Consider the following 18,428-nt stretch of genomic DNA (forward strand, 5'->3'; position numbering starts at 1 on the left):
GAAATAAGACAACGTCACATAATTAAGCAAAGTTGTAGCTGTAACACAGCGCTGTATGTTATGGACAAGTGACAGATTGGCAAAAATTAGTAAGGCTGAACAAAAAATGTACAGCTGCTTCAAAACTCTCTAATTACAAACTGTGTTGGCTAACTAAGCATAAAAGAAGCCTAGAAGAAAAAAGTGCTGCATCACATAAGCTTTGTTCAATATTGAATCATTCACTGATCTATCATATCACTTGCTACATCCCATTTGACATAAGAGGTAAAGAACAGAATTAAAATTAACAGATAAATAATGCATAAGTAAACTTGATTAGTTTTCTTATTAAAAACATCACTCTAAATGAGAGGAGGTGCTAGAAGACAATACAGTTTGTACACTGCTTTCCCATGAGCTGCTGAATGGTCTGATGTGATAAATTTGCATAGTCTGAAGCACACAAAGAGCTGATTAATTGAAACCCTTACAATGCTTCTGGAAGCAGCTATTGTAAAACAATAACCATAGGAACTTTACAAAATACACATGGCTGAATGAGTCAAGAGCTTAATAAAATGTGTGTTCAGGATACACTATTTGGAAACAGAATTAGAGATTTTTATTCTGTGCCATAAAATGCTAAATCACCCTAATTTCAGAGGTTCAGTTGAGGATTTACTGAAAAGGTCAGAAGGTTACCTGTTTGCTGCTTGAGATAAAAAAATGCTGCAATTTTCTTCTTAAAACTGTGATCCAAGCAGCGTTTTTTTTAAAAATAAACAGAAAAAACAGTATGGGAAGTTTTAATGGCATTCTGACATTTTCTCGAATTCAACTTCTGAAGATAAAAATACGGTAAGAAATCCCTGCCTTCCCTGATGCCTAATAACTAGTAATCATCCCACATTCCTGCAGCTGATTAAGAGCAAATTCTTTTTAATGCCACTTCAGCCATTTAATTACTATAAACCCACCGATGTTCTATTAGAGATAAAGCACTAATTCTGACTTGCAACATGGGGGGAAATGACACAAGTAGCCATTTAAAACTAACGTTTTATTTTAAATGTTCTGCTTATCTGTACTGTACAAGTGCCCATTAAAAGGAAAAAGATAAGTTGATCACTATGAAGTTAAGAAAGCAGATGGCAGATGCTCAAACTAATAAAAATTTCAAAAAGTAAGCAAGGTCAGACTTCGGTAGATGAGTGGTATTGTCATGAAGTTTATGTAGTTGATAATGCAGTGAATGGATTTTGTTTTGACACTAAAGAACATGGTTCATTTAGGAAAACAAAGACCATCTTTCATGAATTTAAACTTGCTTCCTTGTCTTTAGAGTTGTTTAAGTGCAGATACTTCAGAAAGGTTTAATCCTTTATCTTAGATCTTCAGCTATTAAAAAGCTTCTGTTTGCCAGTTCAAACAATCTCTTGCTTAAATACAGTTTTTCCACTCCTCAGGAATACTGTTCAGTATTGCTGCTTAGTTCTGTGATCTACAGGACCTTTGTTGGAGGTGTTAATCCTTTTTCACATGAGAGACTGAGAAATGTTCTTTCAGAGAAGTGTTATATTGCTTTTTTTCACATCAAAGGAGCCCAACTTTTTCCTCATTGTGACTTGTAGCAAAGCAAGAGGAAATCTGGAAATATAATAATTTACTTTGTATGGAACTCAGATGAAGCTTCTTTAGCTTAAGAATCCTTTTGCCTTCTGTGCTTTGAAAAGTGACTTTGCTTGAAAAATACAAGATTAAAACAAAAAAATAATTAACCAGAAAAAGTTTTTTCTATCCTTCTGGAAAATATATGATGCAACATAGTGAAAACAAAGTCCTGCAGTTCAGGATAAACATATAACTACCAGAGAGGATTTGTGAGACACTAGAAGCTTAATGACTTTACAGACTACAGAGACAGTCTCAGTCCCAAAGATCTTACTGCAATATCCAGTTTGAAGATGAATATTAAAATAAAGCAAAATATTTGCATTTTAGAACACAACAAGATAGCCTCATTTGTTTGAGGCTTTTTTCCTTCACCTCATATACTTCCTTTTTGAGAGGCCTTGAAGGACAGGCAACCTTTTACAGGCAGCTTGGAAGGAGTGTACTTAAAACATGGACTCGCGTGAAAAGAGGGTGTGGTGGACAGGCCAGAAGTGGTGACCCTTGCCAATACCATGTTGACATGTGAGAGGACACAAAGAAGGCAGCAAATACAGAGGCACTGACATAGATCTGTATTATTACAGGGGCCTACAAAATCTACCTACATATTTAACGAAAGGCTTTTCTGTAACAAAAGGCTAAAGCTGGTTTGTGAGATTTAATCTGTTGTATCCCAGACACTTTCTAATTCCCTTACTCTGCTTCCTTCTGCTCCAGTGACAAAGCACAGCTTTGAAATACAAATCAATTTGGAATACAGGAAAAAAGACCATCAAAAAGTTTGAGACGTGATTTGTGCACTGTCTTATTTTGCACATATTTAATTACTTAAAAGCCACTACTACTATGATTCCATTAAATCGAATCTCATCTTCATGCATTCCTTCTAGAAAATAAATATATTTCACAAAAATGACTGACAGTGCAGACAGACACATGCTTTTTCTTCTTCTCACTGAACCAAGGTACTTCCTAGTTTAAGCCCATTATATGTTTAAATGGCCCTGTGGCAGGCTTGAACCTAACACTCACAAATAAAACTTTAAGTCATAATTGCCTACATTCAGACCAACATGAGAGAATAAATTCAGAGCTAATTAAAATTTTTCTCAATAGAAGAAGTTAAACTGTTAGTACTATGATTTTGTTTCATGATTGTCTGTATTATTCTGATATGATTGATCCTTCCCCAGTTTGATGACAGAGGATGATACTACTAGATACAATGTTAAAAAGTTATCAAAGGAGGTTTTTCCCTTTCCTTTTCATGCCTTTTCTCCAGTTCTGCTATTGTCAGTATTGGTTTCTACACTGTATAGTTAAACTGCAAAAAAGTGAACTGCACTGGTCTTGTCAGTATTTTTTTCTTAGTATGTATCCAATGGATCTTCTCTGTATTCCTCCTTTCTCCCATTCACTGTAACATATTTTTCTGTAATTCACTACAGGGCAGTGAACTGAGATGTTTACTGCCAGGAAGGCTATGAGTCCCAGTAAAATGTAGTAATTTGGAATATGATCACTCCTTTGATCACAAGGGATTATTACTACAGATTTATGTATGGGACAGCTACAGGCACAAGCCTGTAAACTCTGTAACACAACTGTTGCAATGTTCCCACTCATACCTCCAAAACCAAGCTGAAAGGGACACTCTAAATAATTTATGGGTTGGATTATTATTATTATTATTATTATTATTATTATTATTATTATTATTATTATTATTATTATTATTATTATTATTATTATTATTATTATTATTATTATTATTGTTGTTGTTGTTGTTGTTGTTGTTGTTGTTGTCCCAAGCACAGATATAGGGTGATCAGCCATTGTTAACCTGATGCAATGCCAGGCTTAATTATGGGTGCCCTCCAAGTTTCCTACAGCATTTAGGATATTGCTTTTCATTACTATGGGATTTCCACAGGTACTTGCTTGCTCTACATTGTGAAATGTCTTATATGCATTTTGTCATATGGAAGATCCTTAGCACCCTAAAGCCATTCTGAAGCCAGCCTGACACAATTCTGTTTCCTTCTCTCATTCTTCCACTTCCACTCATGGTTCTACATTTGTGGAGCACTCTTTTTATTATTTTTTGAAGGGATATGAAAAAAAAGTTCATTTATATTCTGTTCAACTGTTCCAACAGGTGCACATTAATAGCCCAAACTAGGAGAAAAAATGTACCTACTTAAGTTTCTCAGGCAAATCCCTATAAATATTTATCATGATTAACCAAGCAGCTTCTTTAATATAATGTGGAGCCTTTTTTTTTTTTAATTCTAATAAGAAAATTTGTCCTGCACAGTACTGATTGCATTGTTATATAATAACTTGCAGCTAAAATACTGCATACCACTTAAAAGGAGAAGGGTTTAATTATACAAAGCTGAAACTGTATCAAGAAATAGGCATAGCTCTAACAGTGCTCCCACGTTTTTAAGCACTGCACAACTTTATTGTGTATAAGACTGAAAAAGTATTTGAAAGAGAATCTACACAAAATATTCCTGAAGGAGGATCTTCCCTGAGAAAAGGAAGAGCAGAGCAGCTGAACATTCCAATTGCTCAAGTCCTGGTTGCCTCTGAAGCTAATGGTCTCACTCCCCTCACTGATCATAACTATCCTAATAAGGCTGCAGTGCAAGAACTAGACTGAGTTTTATAAAGAAAATCAAGTATGTAATGCTGCTTCTTTAATTTTTTTAAACCTTCAACAGTACCGATTCCCAAATTACTTGTATCACAAGCTTTGCATTTTTAGATCAAAAACCATCTTGAAAATACAATCAGGAAAAACGTTTCAATGCTTATCAGAAGAATTTATCTTCCTTAATAACAATAAAAACAATGGAAGCATTTTCTGAGAATACAGAATTTCAAAAACCACTTTTAGTGGTGTGTGGAAAGCCACTGTGGAATTACAGGTGATCTTGCAGAGAGCTGGATGTACTGAGAAAGGCTGTGTTGACTGTTCTCATAGATAACACACAAATTTGAGGCAGTATCTGGTAACAGCTGTCACTGTGATACACCACTGCTTTCTGCACCCATTTTACCTCTTCTGACTGACAGGTCTGCTGTACGTAGATGTCCTGATCCTCTAACCTGGACACCACAGAAATGTGGATTACTGGGGTTAGCTCTGCATCTCACAAGAAGGATGCAGCCTTTCACTTCAGTTACACCTGGCCAGTAGTTATTAGGACAGGATTGCAAGGGGTGTACGGGCTGCAATGGAAAGGATTTGGTATATCAATATATCAATATCAACCTCTTTACCTTTCCATCACATCTGACAAGAGACCAAGCAATGTTCTCAAGCCAAAATAAGACCTAAAAATGTAACAACATTACAACACTCAGGTAATAGCATAGCACATACACTAATGCAGGTCATGCTTCAGATATTACAAATCTAGATTTTCCAAGTGTATGGAATGATGAGAACATATCAAAACCTGTCCCACACTGACACCAATGGGAAGAAAATATGCCTTTAAGCTGGTTACAGACTGTTTTCAGTCACTTCTTTCTTAACACCCTTTCCACACCTTCCAACTCTCTGAGATTCAGAGGATGATCTGAGACTCATATTTTTTTACATTCAGGTAAAGGGGAGTTCAATGTTGTTTTTCAGCATATATAGAAATCGGTTTCTGATTTGCATTTTCCTAGTAACATTAAAACCTGAGAACTACATGCCACCAAGCAGCTTCCTAGTAGGCAGTCATTTTCAGGTTTTGGTCTGAAGATCCAGAGGTGCTCCAGATCATGTTTCAGGTGTATTTTTAAAAACATTCCCTTTCTTTCTGCTCCCTGCTGGTGCACTCCTAGTTGTGCTCCTGATTTGCTTCCCTTTTACACCATGGTTCTGAGTTATCTACCTGCAGTCTTATCTTTAGAGCAGAATGTCTGCACAGACCTGCAAACATCCAATTTCATCTCTCATCTTTTCTGTCCATTCCGAACCTCTCCAATCTCTCTATTGACAACCCACTGACAAATCTATCACCTAAATCCAAATTGTGACTTAAAAAAACCCCCCAACCTACCTCAAAAACCTCGTGCTTGTTTAAAATGGGCAATTACTGTATCTTCCAGATTAATAGATCAACTGAGAGTTGCTTTTGCTAATACGTTTCTATTTCAGAAACATCATTGCTAAATTAGGTGAATTTCACAAAAAAAAAAAGGGATATGGCCTTCTATCACTGTATTTATGAAAGAACTGAACCAATAAATGGAAACATACATTATGAACGTAAAGTAAGCAAAAACAACACGAATTTATTTTTATTAAATGTGTCCTTTACCTTTCTGCCCATGACGACTGCTAAATTTATCTCCAATTTCTGGACGTCTGGTTTGCCTCAGCAACATTTTGATCAAGAAAGCATCCTCTGCATTTGATGAAATCATTACTTTTTCAATGTAAGAATCGGTGGCACCTTTGTAGCTAGTAAAAGAAGCCAAAACATTGGTTTTACTTCTATTAATCAAACACAAGTTACAAACAAGCATCCATGTCTTGGTAAGCTCCTGACCAAACTATACTCTTTATGGAGCTTATATATGAGGAAAAATGATTTTATATTTATATATATATATTTACATACCAGTTCCAGAGTGCAGCATGTTTCTGGGAAAGAAAAGTTTTAAGAGCTGCAATAGAAGCTAAGGGAGAATTAAGCTCAACTTGAAAAGGACAAGGTATGGGTTTTTTTCACATGGGCTCTTCTTGACAGCAAAAGCTTCCTCATATATTGCCAATTTCTTGATCTTCAATTAAACAAACAGCCAAATATAGTTATAGTTGAAGAAGGGAGTTTTCTAGAATTGAATATTTTCTCAGACACCTTTCATTCATGCAATTTCCCCAGCTCTGAAGTTATATTGCAACATACGTTACTGGCACATCTTTGTACTGTGGCTGCTGAGGCACACTGCTTCCTTCCAGAGGTGTCTGGGTCACAGTTGGCATAGATTTGTTCACAAGGACTTGCTTATTTTCTACTTTTTCACCTACAGAGAACAAGAAGAAAAAGCACCATGAAAATGTATCTGACTGTATTAGAAATACATTTTAAGCTTTTTAAAAGAAAAACAAAAATGGTGGAAGATGAACTGGGAGGAATATGCCCAAGAAGTATGCTCTGTTGTTTTACTAAATATTGAATGGTAAGGGAATCACTAAACCAGTTTTCCTTGGTAAACCAAAGCAGAACAGCTTGCATGCTGGGTGCACTATGAGAACAGCTATTCGACAGACCCTGGGTCAAAAGTCTGCACAAAAGCATCTGAAGTCATCTGCTCTAAGTATGGAGAAAATTAACAGGGAACACTTTGCTATGATTGAACTGACAAATTTTAGAAATTCACACCTAAGTTTGGGACAGCCCGTCCTTCCACAATGAGCTGTGCAAGACTACAGTCAGTCTCTCCTCGTATTTACATATTTCTATTGCTACTGGTGTCATGTATCACTTTCTCCTGCTCCATTCCCTTATCCTGTCCTTTACACTGAAAACCAGATCAGGAGGATGCCCAATGGTACAGCTGCACACCAACTATCTACCTCCCACCTTCTAAATTACACTGAACTTCAGCCTGTGTCTCTTCTGTCCACATGAACTATCTCAAATAGGGTTTTACCTACATGCTGAGAACAGTCTCAGTCTGGAGTCCAGCCCAGACCAATCTATCCTAATACTTTAGAAGATTCTTGCCTTTTTTTTCTTAATTAACTTTGAAAGCTCCCTTGTGATGTGTTAAAGAGCAAAACTGAGTCAATTGTGTTACTATAATGGAATTAAGTTTAGTGCCCTTTAAAACACCTTTCCTACTAGATCTTAGTGGATCTATTAAGTCATTTTCTAACTAAAGGATGGCACTATGGGAGGGTTCTTCCTCAAATCTATTACCATTGGAAAGTTATACACCTCTCTTTATATTTCAGTTTGTTTTTCTTATCTCTCTCCAAACATCTTTCTAAAATGTTAAAACCATAACGTTTTACTTCCTCAAAGAACTGCATTAACTGACATCTTGCTAGGACATTTTGATGCATGAAATCAAAATAATGAGGAGTCTATCCTTAAGAAAACAACAGTACATGACAGACAAACAGGGAAAAATTACAGTATTAAAAGCTTGCTAGTTTGAGAACATAAGAATACAAATTCTAATGCTTCAGGTGATTCACATTATACTTAAGAAGAAGAGTGAGTTTTTAATAAAGCTACATTTTTCACGTACAAAAGTCCCCTCAATGACTGGTAACATGCTACTTTCAGGAACTAACTTTTTTTAATTTTCCACCACAATACTGTTTCCTTCAAGACAAAAAAAATCTCCCAAAATGCTAAGTATAAAACAAGGTGCACAAGAAATACTGACAGAACAGTAATTTCCACTTTGACTATAAGTATGGCATGAAAGAACATGCAGTTTGACCTACCTGGTGAGCAGATACCATCAGCATCTAAAATCTCATGGCGCCAGATGGGTTTACGGGTAGCTGCATCCAGCATCGGCCCCATCACTTTATCAAATGTCTGATTCGTGTAACGCTTCAGTGTACACTTGGCATTCTTGTACACAAGACACCTTCCAAAACCTAAAATGGAACACAATCTGCCTAGGAATTCAAAGATCCTTTACAACATATGATCAGGATAAAATCTGAGCTACGGAATATCAAGTGTTTTTTATTACTTAGATTATTCATTGAATATGCATAACGTTGTACACGGATACCTAGTGGTGCATAACTTAAACATCAGATCATGGACACTACTCTTTTTTAAACACTGGACTACAGTCCAATTCTGAACTGTGCTAATCTGCTTCTGTATCTCTGCACACACACACATAATTTCTCTTGAAAACTCTCAGTCTCTTGAATAATTTTGGTGGAAGATGTAACATGGGAGAAGAGACTGTAAGAGGGTGAGAGGAACACCTCTTCCTTTCATGAGTTCTAAGAAACCTGAACTTTTACTCATGTTTGTGGCTAGTGTAAGCTAGTCTACCAGGAAAGTACTGAGTGTTTAGTATAATCAACCCATTATTCTTTTTTTCCTCACCTGAAATTACATATACAGTTATAAAATAAGTGGATTTTAGATGAGAAAAATTCATCTGTGGAATTTATATCCAAGTACAGCAACTAACCGTGATACTAAAGACTTTAATCACATTTAGAATTACAGAGAACCAAGAGCAAGGCTCACTAATAATCCTGCATTATTTTAGTTCATTAGAAAGATGGTTGTGGCCACATACAGTACATCTATATCTTCAGATTATGTCAAGTAATTCCTGACAAGTACCACAGCTCTCCCTGTAAATGTTACCAGTCTACCAGAAAAGAAAACATTCAGTTTTAAATCATGCCTGTTGTTGTTTTAGAAAAGGAGGCATAAATTAAATGCAGCAGACATTAATGCCAAAGATACATGTCTAGGAATACTATTATTGCTGCCTAGCAACTAGGAGGAAGGGAGTTGGGGGGGTGGGGAATAAAGTGATGGAAGAATCTGATTTTGGCCACCCAAAACTAAAACCAATTTGATCACTGCACTACGTCTGCTCTCAAAGGAATTTATTGAGAAAAGGGAGAGAAGAGAGACTAAGTTTTCAGGCAACTCTCCTCCAGCCCTCAGCAGCATTAACATGAAGTGCTGAAGGAGTGTGGAGAGAGCGAGACAGGCTAGACCTGTACAAACACGGGGCTCTGTTAGTTAACCTTCCCTTTGGTGCTTATGTACTTTTACCTAAAATACACTGCACCACATAGCTGGTATTTTTTTTAAGGAAGCAGGTAATTAATTTGGCTCTGAATAAACACTAAATTATTTTGCTTTAGACAGTATTGTTATTTTCTCTCAGAAAGGCAACACTGCCTCAGAACAAGCTTACAAAGATACAAACTGCCTCGGGTTCTATTCCTCTCCTAAATACATTCACAGGTCTAATTTCATCTACTGCTTTTGTTACTGATGCAAATAATGAGATCTCTCTTAGCAATGAACAAAGGTTCAGGTAACCATCTAAAAAGCAAGCCCTACAGAACAGATTAACTCATGCCTTATGTGTTTTGTACACTAAGTATTTACACTTTTTTATTTGAGGTCAGAAGTTAGCCATTTTTTTCTTATAATATCCAGACTCAGAAGTTTATATGCATGTTGGCAACTTCACCACACAACTGTATGCATGGAGTTACAATCACTAATCATACAGAAAACAAACAAAAGTATTCAAAGCAGTTTGGGAATTCAATTTCTTAACTGGAGATCTAATGCTCATAACTGTAATAAAAGTTATTACACAGTATTAGTGTTAATAATACAGTTATTGTAAACTGTATTAAAAGATATTACAGGATAACGACGAGAAAAGTTTATTACAATATATATTGGAACACAAACTGGAGAAATGGGAAAGAGTTGATGGATCCTACCTCTGTCCAAAGAGGCCTTGTTTAAGACAAGAGCATCTTCAATATCGTAGCCACTGTAGCTCATCACAGCAACTGTGGCATTCTGTCCAGCAGGGAGTTTCTCAAAATCTATCAGTTCTATTGTTTTTGTTTTTACCATTGGCTTCTGTGGATAGGCAAGGAGATACATCAGAGTGTCTATTCTGTTTCTTTGATTGTATCCAATAGTACCTGCATGTAAAAGTAAAAGAAAAACAAAAGCAGTGAACATTAGTGAGTTTTCTAGGAATGTCTTGGCTAAAAAATTACCAAAATGCAAATTAATTAAAATCGCATAGAAATTCTTCAAAAAAAGAAGAGGAAAAAATAGCAAAAGAATCAAAACCAAAACAACTTTACCATATTATATTTAAATAAATATATAAGTGCTTTCTTATTTTAAGCTCCCAGAAAGAATTATTTATTTTCTCTTGAACAGGGAAAACTTAAGCATCAATATAAAAAGAACAACAACAAAAGAAATTAAATCTATTTGACTAAATGCAAATAAAATGGCTTTTTTTAGTTACAACAGTGAATTCAGCAAGTATGAAGTTTGCTTTTATTGTTCTTATAGCCATCACGTTCGGGTATTTTTTGTGGAGTTCAACTTGTGTTTCAGAGACCTGATCCAAAATTACATGAGAATCAACAGAAAGACTATGACTGAGTTCAAAAGAAATTGTGGATCAAGCTCTTCATCTTCAACATCATATTTCCTTCCTTTTTTGGACAATAATTAGTTCAACAGCAGCCTGTGTTAGAACGTGACAGAGTACTAACAAAGCATACCACTAGCAGCAGCCAAGAGTGATTTACTTTCTGAAATTAGAAGCATCATTGATAGAAAGACTACAGTAGAAGTCCACTCATAATATATTTGTCTTTTTACAGGAAATTAATTTTAAATTTACAGTTCAGAATTCAACCCTTTGTATAGACCTCCCAGCTTGAGACTGAAATTTTTGGCCCTGTCCCATCAGAATGCCAAAGTGTCTCCTGAAATCTGAGGAAAAAATAATTAACACTCAGCAGGGAAACGTAAACCGTTGTGTAGCAGAACAAAAGTTAAGGCAATCATATGTTATTGGAGTTTGCTGTACCAGGACTATGCTATTTCTCTAAGCCATTAAGAAATTACAGTCTGAAAAGGTAACATTTTAAAGTTTTAAGTGTTGAATATTTTTTCAGTACTTTGTCTTTAGGATGTAGGTCTTTCATAACTTTTCCATTTTCTCCTGCAGTTTCAGAGTCTGGCTGCTTTCTTGGAAAGGTCAAAGCAGTCAGTGTATAAGGAAGATTTCACACGGCCAGGAAGCACATCTGAACACAAACCTGCTCACTGGGGAGGCCAGCTTCACATTTTACATGCATCTACTTGCAATTCCCATTTACATAGTGTGTCTAGAAAATCAAACTCTAAAACCAGGCATTTCCAAAGACCTACCCTGTCCTTGGCACTAGGCTCACTCTCCTAAACCACAACAAGTCTACCCTTCCCAAGGACAGGAATGGAAAGACAGCTCAACAGCTGCTGTCTGAAAATGAACTGTTACAGCTGGTCTAGACTTTCCCAGGTTTTAGGAAGTAGATTTAATGACACAAGCACAGAATTTTCAAATGACAAGGAAAATCTAGTAGAGTTGACAGCCTTGTCTCTTGCTTTTAAGCAGTTGTTTTTCTGTCTTTTTCTGGGATAATCATCTTCGAGCAGCATTTTTTGTCTCTAGAAAGACATAAGCTATAGGGCCCAGATTCATCAATACTGAAGACCTCTGCAGTTCCACTCTGCAAGGCCCGTCACCTCAAGGCCCTACTATTTCTGATATACTCTGAGAATTCACTCAGACATTGTTCCCATTGTACTTTTGACTCAAACCCCCTGGCTTTCCAGTGTGCAGAAGGAAAATATACTTCCAGATTAAAAACTTAAGAGGTTTAGACCATTTCCCCCTCTGCATCTAGAATGAATAATTTGGGTGCTTTTGGGATAGGCTTCAGTGAAGCTCAGCTTAAACATTTCACAGGTGGGTGAAACATCTTCCTGATGTTGAGAGAAATCTTTCCAAGAGAATGTCATATCAAACTTAACTTTCAAAATGCTTGCAATTTTTTTCTCCTCTGAGAAGTTTATATGCTGTACCTTCAGTGGTTCACTGGTTAGGAATGCTAAGACAGGATGAGGTCTGGAGCACAAGTTTTAGCTATCTTTTACACTTTAAGGGTGTCCTTTATACCCCAGTAACAATCTGTGGAAGTCTCCTTTATATCAAGGATTTCAGATGACACTTTTACATATTTCAGGTAATGCAAATGATTTTTTTTCAGATGTTTCACATATTTCAAAACAGCATTTTTATCAGAGGTTCAGATAAGCCTAACATAACTGCTACTGTCTGGGAGCCAGAAGCAACTGACATTACTGAGATTTTGAGCCTCAACAATAAACTGTATTCAGGCTATTCTTCAGGTGAATGCTGTATCAAATGGAAAACATACACATATATATCAATGACAGCTATCCTAGCAGGAAAGAAACTGGTTAGAGAGTGATTCTAGAGAACAAATAAAATAAATTAGCCACAAAGCATGCCATACATCAGCAATATTATTCCTAACTGCTAGGATTTAATGGTTATACAAATAATGCTTTCTCTAAACTGGGCTAATAAACCACAGCCTGAAACCACAATCTGCTTATTTAAAATAAAGCAGCAGCTCTCTTCAGAGGACTGATGTGTTGGGACGAGCCCTCTGTGTGGGCACTGAAATGAAGTCACTAGCTTTATTTCTGTTTTCTCTCTGAAAGAACGGAGTCCTTGTTTGCTCCAGCCAAACAACCAAGCAAAAGTAAAGTATAATTAAAGTTCACCATAACAAACCCTGCTCACAATGACTTGCATTTATAATTATCCCAACAGCAAGAACCAATTTTTTTTCATTGGTAATTAGCCCTGGTTAAAGCAAAACACACAAGGTTGACCTGGATACAACAAAGATCATTTTCTTGCTTTTCTCAGTACTTGATATATTGCGAATGCACGTGTGCATTCTTTCCGTTTTTTTTCCATTTCCTGACAGGTTTTTTTTTTCCTTTTTAAGTACCATTTGAGCATCCTTTAGTGTGAAATAATCACCATAAAAACACTACCTACTGATATTTAGCATAAATGAAGCATTGTTATTCTAATGATGAAAGTTTTCAGAACTCACCAGAACAAACAGCCAGCTAAAATAAGCAATAATACAATTCTCTGGTGTATCACTTACAACAACATTAAACTGTACAATCAAAATTAACAAGGATACAGAAATCAATCTACTTGAGCCAAAAGGGTTATTACTGCACATGCCAAGAAAAGAATTGCTGTAATTCTGTATTTTCCCTGTTTTCACCATGGATTTTCTATGATTCTGTTCTTTTATATGAGCACAAAGCAAGAAACGAAGAAGTACATTTTTAAAATGCTGCAATAAGCCTTGTGGAAGGGGCTCCAATTCAGCTCAGATAAATTGTTACAGTACATGCATTAAAGTGATCTGGATGTTAAGTATTAGAAATATTCCTTTCACACTAGGAAGATTAAGGAGTGGGTTAAAATTACCAATGGGTAAATTGGGGGGCAGAGGGGAGAGCTAATTTCTGCCTCAGCACTTCTGTGGCTACTACCAAGGAGAGGAGAGGTGTCAAAACGTGGTTGTGTGGCAGAGCACAAACAGTCCTCAAAGAGCAAAACCAGCTGGTTTTACTTTGAGGTTTCTTTGGATTCTGTGCCCCTAGGCTAGCTGTACAAAATTTGGGAGGACTCTAGCTCTTAGTCCACCAAAGAGCTTTCACAACTGTGAAAACCCCCCAGCACTCAGTTCCTTGAAGCATATGTATTTTCTCCACTCAATTTTATCATATTCAGTTGGCTACAGTACAAGGCAGAGCACTATATAAAGGGCTTTGCTACTTCACAGAAGCAAAGCAGAAAAGTACATGATACAGTAAGAGGCTTTGTTCTGCTTTTTTTGTAATATCAAAGTTTTTGCTTCATGATAAGCTTCTACAACAAAGCTCTCACCCACCTATGTCTGTCCCCTCAAATACTTCCTTTTCTTTCAGAGGTTAAAGTAATAATCAACACCCAAATTCTCCTTTTCTTAGTCAGGACTTGTATTATGTCCTTTGGGTTGAAGCTGCCGTGCACAGTTGGGCTGTGAGTGTACAGCTTGCTTTGTGTACCCACACCATCACTTACACAGCAGCACATGTGCATGTGCAATATGGGGGATTACTGGCAGGAAAACTGTATTTTTTCATTCTTCATATTAGGCTTTTACACAGTCACAGATGCACAATGTGCAAAACTGACTAGATTTTTGTGTCTTAATGGAATTCAAAAGCTCAGTTTAGAACTGTAACTGTAGAAGCATTTGATTCTCTTAAGCATTATTTTACCAACATATGAAATGCAAATAGTACAGACTCTTGTATTTTCATCTTAAGTACTTCTGAGATTTTAAGCTACAACTGTTAACCTTGCACTGCAATGTCAACATTCAACTGAGGTCTTTGCAGCTGGTGTTGTATTTACTACCTAACTTCCTCTCAGTCTTACAGTTCAACCTGCAACATATGGTAAATAATCTATGACAAAAGTGAAGAGTGTAATTTCAATTTAATTCTACTGAAATCTAGTTTGGTCATTAAGTGCAGCTCTAGTCCCCCAACAAGATGACTCATCTACCCCTGGAAGGGAGGTATTTTTCAAGAAATGTAATGCTCTCCAGAAGAAACATTACTGTTTTAGGACCCAACACTTGTCAGGGCCACTGGATTACAGACCTCATTGCAATCTCTGACATCCACTCTCCACTTACTTGTGCTTTCACACATTTGCTTAGCTTGATGTTGCTTTAAAAAGAGACTTAAAAAGGACTGTCCAAAGCTGCTGGCACAGCGCTGTGATGTGGTCAGAGGGGGTGGGTCAGTGTAGACAAGCACAAGGCTCTCCTCTCCCAGTCTGAACGCTGGGCTCCCTTCACTGCCCCAGGTTTTGACAGTCGAGGGAGTGACACAGAGGACTTGGACATGAGACTTTTCACATGGCAGTGCTGGATGAGGAGTTGCTCTGCAATTTCAGTATGAAGAAAGCACTAAAGGTGGATGGTTACTTAAAGGTTGGGTTTGAAGCACTACATCACATCTCTTCACAAAAAAAAACCCAGAAAAAAGTATGTGCAATGTTTCAGGAATATCCTCTAGGTCTCATCTGATCAGTAAGTGTAGAGAAAAATCTTCTCTGCTCCTACATTTTGACACTTACAGTGGCTTTTTTAAAAGCAGTTATTACAAAAAGCTTCAGGTGTTTGCAGGTACTTCAGAGAGAGCAAAATATAGCTCAAGTCATGTGCCAACTTTTAAAATTTACTTTTATCTAGCTGCTTATTCTTTAAGTCAGGTGTTTTGTCATAACAAACTGAAACAAAGGCTTTTTTTATTGCTCAAGATATTCAATGGCTTTTGTGTTCCTAGCGTCAGCAGGAACGTCAGAGGATTGTATCCAAGGAGCTAAATGTGCAAGACCTAGGGTCAAAGCAGCTGAATACACCAACCTCAGAAAACACAGACAATGAATTGCAAATGACACTCAAAACAAAACGGGGAAAAAAACCTTCACACAGAAAACTACAAAAGAACTCCACAGATACTGAATTGGCTTTCTGTATACACTGATCCTGCTTAACTGTGTGTGGTAACTAACCAAACCTTCTGAGACTAATAGTCATAAAATAGAGACTCAGGGGTGGGGGAAAGATAATGGGATGGGGGAGAACTGTAAGGAAAAAGATTGCATTGCTCCTCTTTCCACCCACTCACTCTTTTTTAAAAAAATTTAGAGAACATGTATCTTGCTATTTTCTGTTTTCATGTGCTCAACATGGCAGTTCAGCATAAGGCAATTACTTTGCTATTAATTCTGCTGGAGAAGTCTCACAAAAGGTGCAGTGTTTCAGCTCTGAACACACAGCACAAATTAAATGGTTTAGTAAACTCAACTGAAGTGGCAGTTTCTTCATGAGACAGAGCTGTGCTACTGTAGCTCCCAACTTGCAAGCAAGCCATCAATACAAGCCATGAAACCAGCCTGTAGAGCAGCAGTCTGAATGCAGCTGTCTGAATTGATGTATGACTGCTCAGGCTCCTCTGCCTTGATCACAGGCCATAGACTTGGACACTTAAATGCTGGTTTCGCCGAGGCTTAAAGAAAGGATTAGAACTTAACTGCTGTCAATTACCCCTAGCAGCAAATTTACAAAACAGTTGAGTTTTAATGACCAGTTGGGTTTTTATGACACTGTCAAATTAAATAAGAAGTAATCAGAAAATTAATTTTTTTTCAGTACTCACCCTCTTCATCCAAAACAGCAAAAGCACAAAATCTAAACTATGGCTGTGGAAAGTGTTCAAACTACTAACCACTCTCTTTCACACTTGATTCTTCTTATTGTCTGATGTCAATGTTAACTATTGATATATTTATTTTTAGGACACTTACTCAAACAGTCAAGGAAATGCTCCTCAATCTGTGCTCTGTCTCTCTTTGTGAAAACACTTTTTAACTAGTTTTTGTCTGGAAACACACAGCACATTGCAGCATAAAGAGAAAGAAAGGCCCACTCTGCCAATCTTGCAGACATGCTGAAAACTTGCAAGTCATTATGATTTCCAGTAAAGCCCCATAGAAAACACAAAAGTGCCCCAGTTTATTAAAATTTTATTTTAAGTGTTAAGAACTGCAGATATAGTCTTCATTAAGTAAAACTGACTGCTAGTTTTTTCACATTAATCTTTCAAAGTTTCAGAGGTAAATTTTTTTCTCAAAGCTAAGAAGTGCTCTTTTACCTTTCCTAGCAAAGCTTTTATGTGAACCAGGAAAGAAAAACCTTTTCTTTGTCACTTTTGCTACAAAGCTTCAAAAACTACCTAACACTTTAAAGAGGAACAAAAAGTGTAGTCTTACCCATGGCTTGTTTCCCCATGGCACACTGGTAAGTGTTTCTTGGGGACTGGTTGTGGTGAGGATATGGAATCAGTCCAGCACAGACACCCAGAAGCGTGAAAGGCTCAATCTCCAAATGGGTTGTATCTCTTAAAAGAAAGAGTACCAATTATGGCAGGCTTGTGAACAAACAACTACAGTAGAATTTATTTAATTTAGCAGTACCTCATAACGCTTCAAATTCAATTCTGTTCAGGAAAATGTAAGTCAGTAGGACCTCAAAACATGGATTCGCTACTAGATTTTTATTTTTATTATGAAAACCCAACAACTTTCTCTTGGCTTTAAGTGTTTCCACATGAAAAGAAATGAAAGAGAAATAAATCAGAGTTTATGAAATTCCACAATGGAGGAAAAGCCTCCAGATAACTACAACCTGAGGGAGCTCAGTAAGACAATAAAACATCAGTTTATACAGTAAGATCCAAAATGCCTTAAGGAATGTCTTCTTATGTAATGAGAGCCCTCCGCATCAAATTACTAATCTCAGAGATCCAGAAACCCACTGGGGAGATAGAAGAAGGAAGAGCACAACAGATTCAGGCACTAAAAAACCTGTTTTAGTTTTCCAAGGTCAGCTATATCAGTTAAAGAGAAAACATCTGTCTCCAAACCAGATTCAGTGCCACAGGTACATGACATAATACGATACCATTTGAGAAGCTCTGCAAATATTTTGGAAGTGATTATGCTGTTAAAAGACAGCACTGATGAGAAGTAAAATGACACAGAAAAGGAGTAAAGACAGAAAGACAATTTCTTCTATCTGACATAAGCTTCAGAAGAGAAAGTCCATGCTCAACAAAGACAAATCATAGCGTGCATTGGGATGCAGGAGAGACTAATAACCAAGAATGAAGTGTACAATAAAGCTTGGCTGGAGCAGATATGAATTTAAATCAAGATAAATAATTAGGAAGTGGGGAATGATGAAATACAGATGATTATAACTAAACCTATTCAAAGCCTATCTTTCATGTCCTGGATTTATTACAGAGAGCTTGGGTTTATGCATACATTGCTTCTCCCAGACATCTAAACCCAATGCATTCTGAAAATCTCACCTTTAATGTCTGACTTCTCTTGGAAGTCTTTTGGAAGACTTTAATTATTTAAATAAGTTAATTTGATTACTAAACTTTAGGATCTTGCCAAGGAAGTGACAGAAAAGTCTTTATTATGGCAACATTCAAGATAGCCAAGCACTGTAAGCTAAAAAAGGCTAAGGA

General features: G+C 36.8%; 1 protein-coding gene across 1 annotated transcript in view; it reads right to left on the bottom strand.

The window, feature by feature from the left end:
• The window catches only part of POLR3B (RNA polymerase III subunit B), a 73,082-nt gene that overhangs the window by 18,103 nt on the left and 36,551 nt on the right, over positions 1-18,428 (bottom strand). The window contains exons 19-23 of the mRNA XM_014876994.2: positions 17,161-17,288; positions 10,133-10,342; positions 8,126-8,284; positions 6,573-6,690; positions 5,982-6,124 (exon numbers count right to left, since the gene is read on the bottom strand). Coding sequence (XP_014732480.1) covers positions 5,982-6,124; positions 6,573-6,690; positions 8,126-8,284; positions 10,133-10,342; positions 17,161-17,288 — 758 coding nt within the window. The remainder of the gene's footprint in view (positions 1-5,981; positions 6,125-6,572; positions 6,691-8,125; positions 8,285-10,132; positions 10,343-17,160; positions 17,289-18,428) is intronic.

This window comes from Sturnus vulgaris, chromosome 5 (assembly GCF_052056855.1).
Source record: "Sturnus vulgaris isolate bStuVul1 chromosome 5, bStuVul1.hap1, whole genome shotgun sequence".
Classification (NCBI taxonomy): domain Eukaryota; kingdom Metazoa; phylum Chordata; class Aves; order Passeriformes; family Sturnidae; genus Sturnus; species Sturnus vulgaris.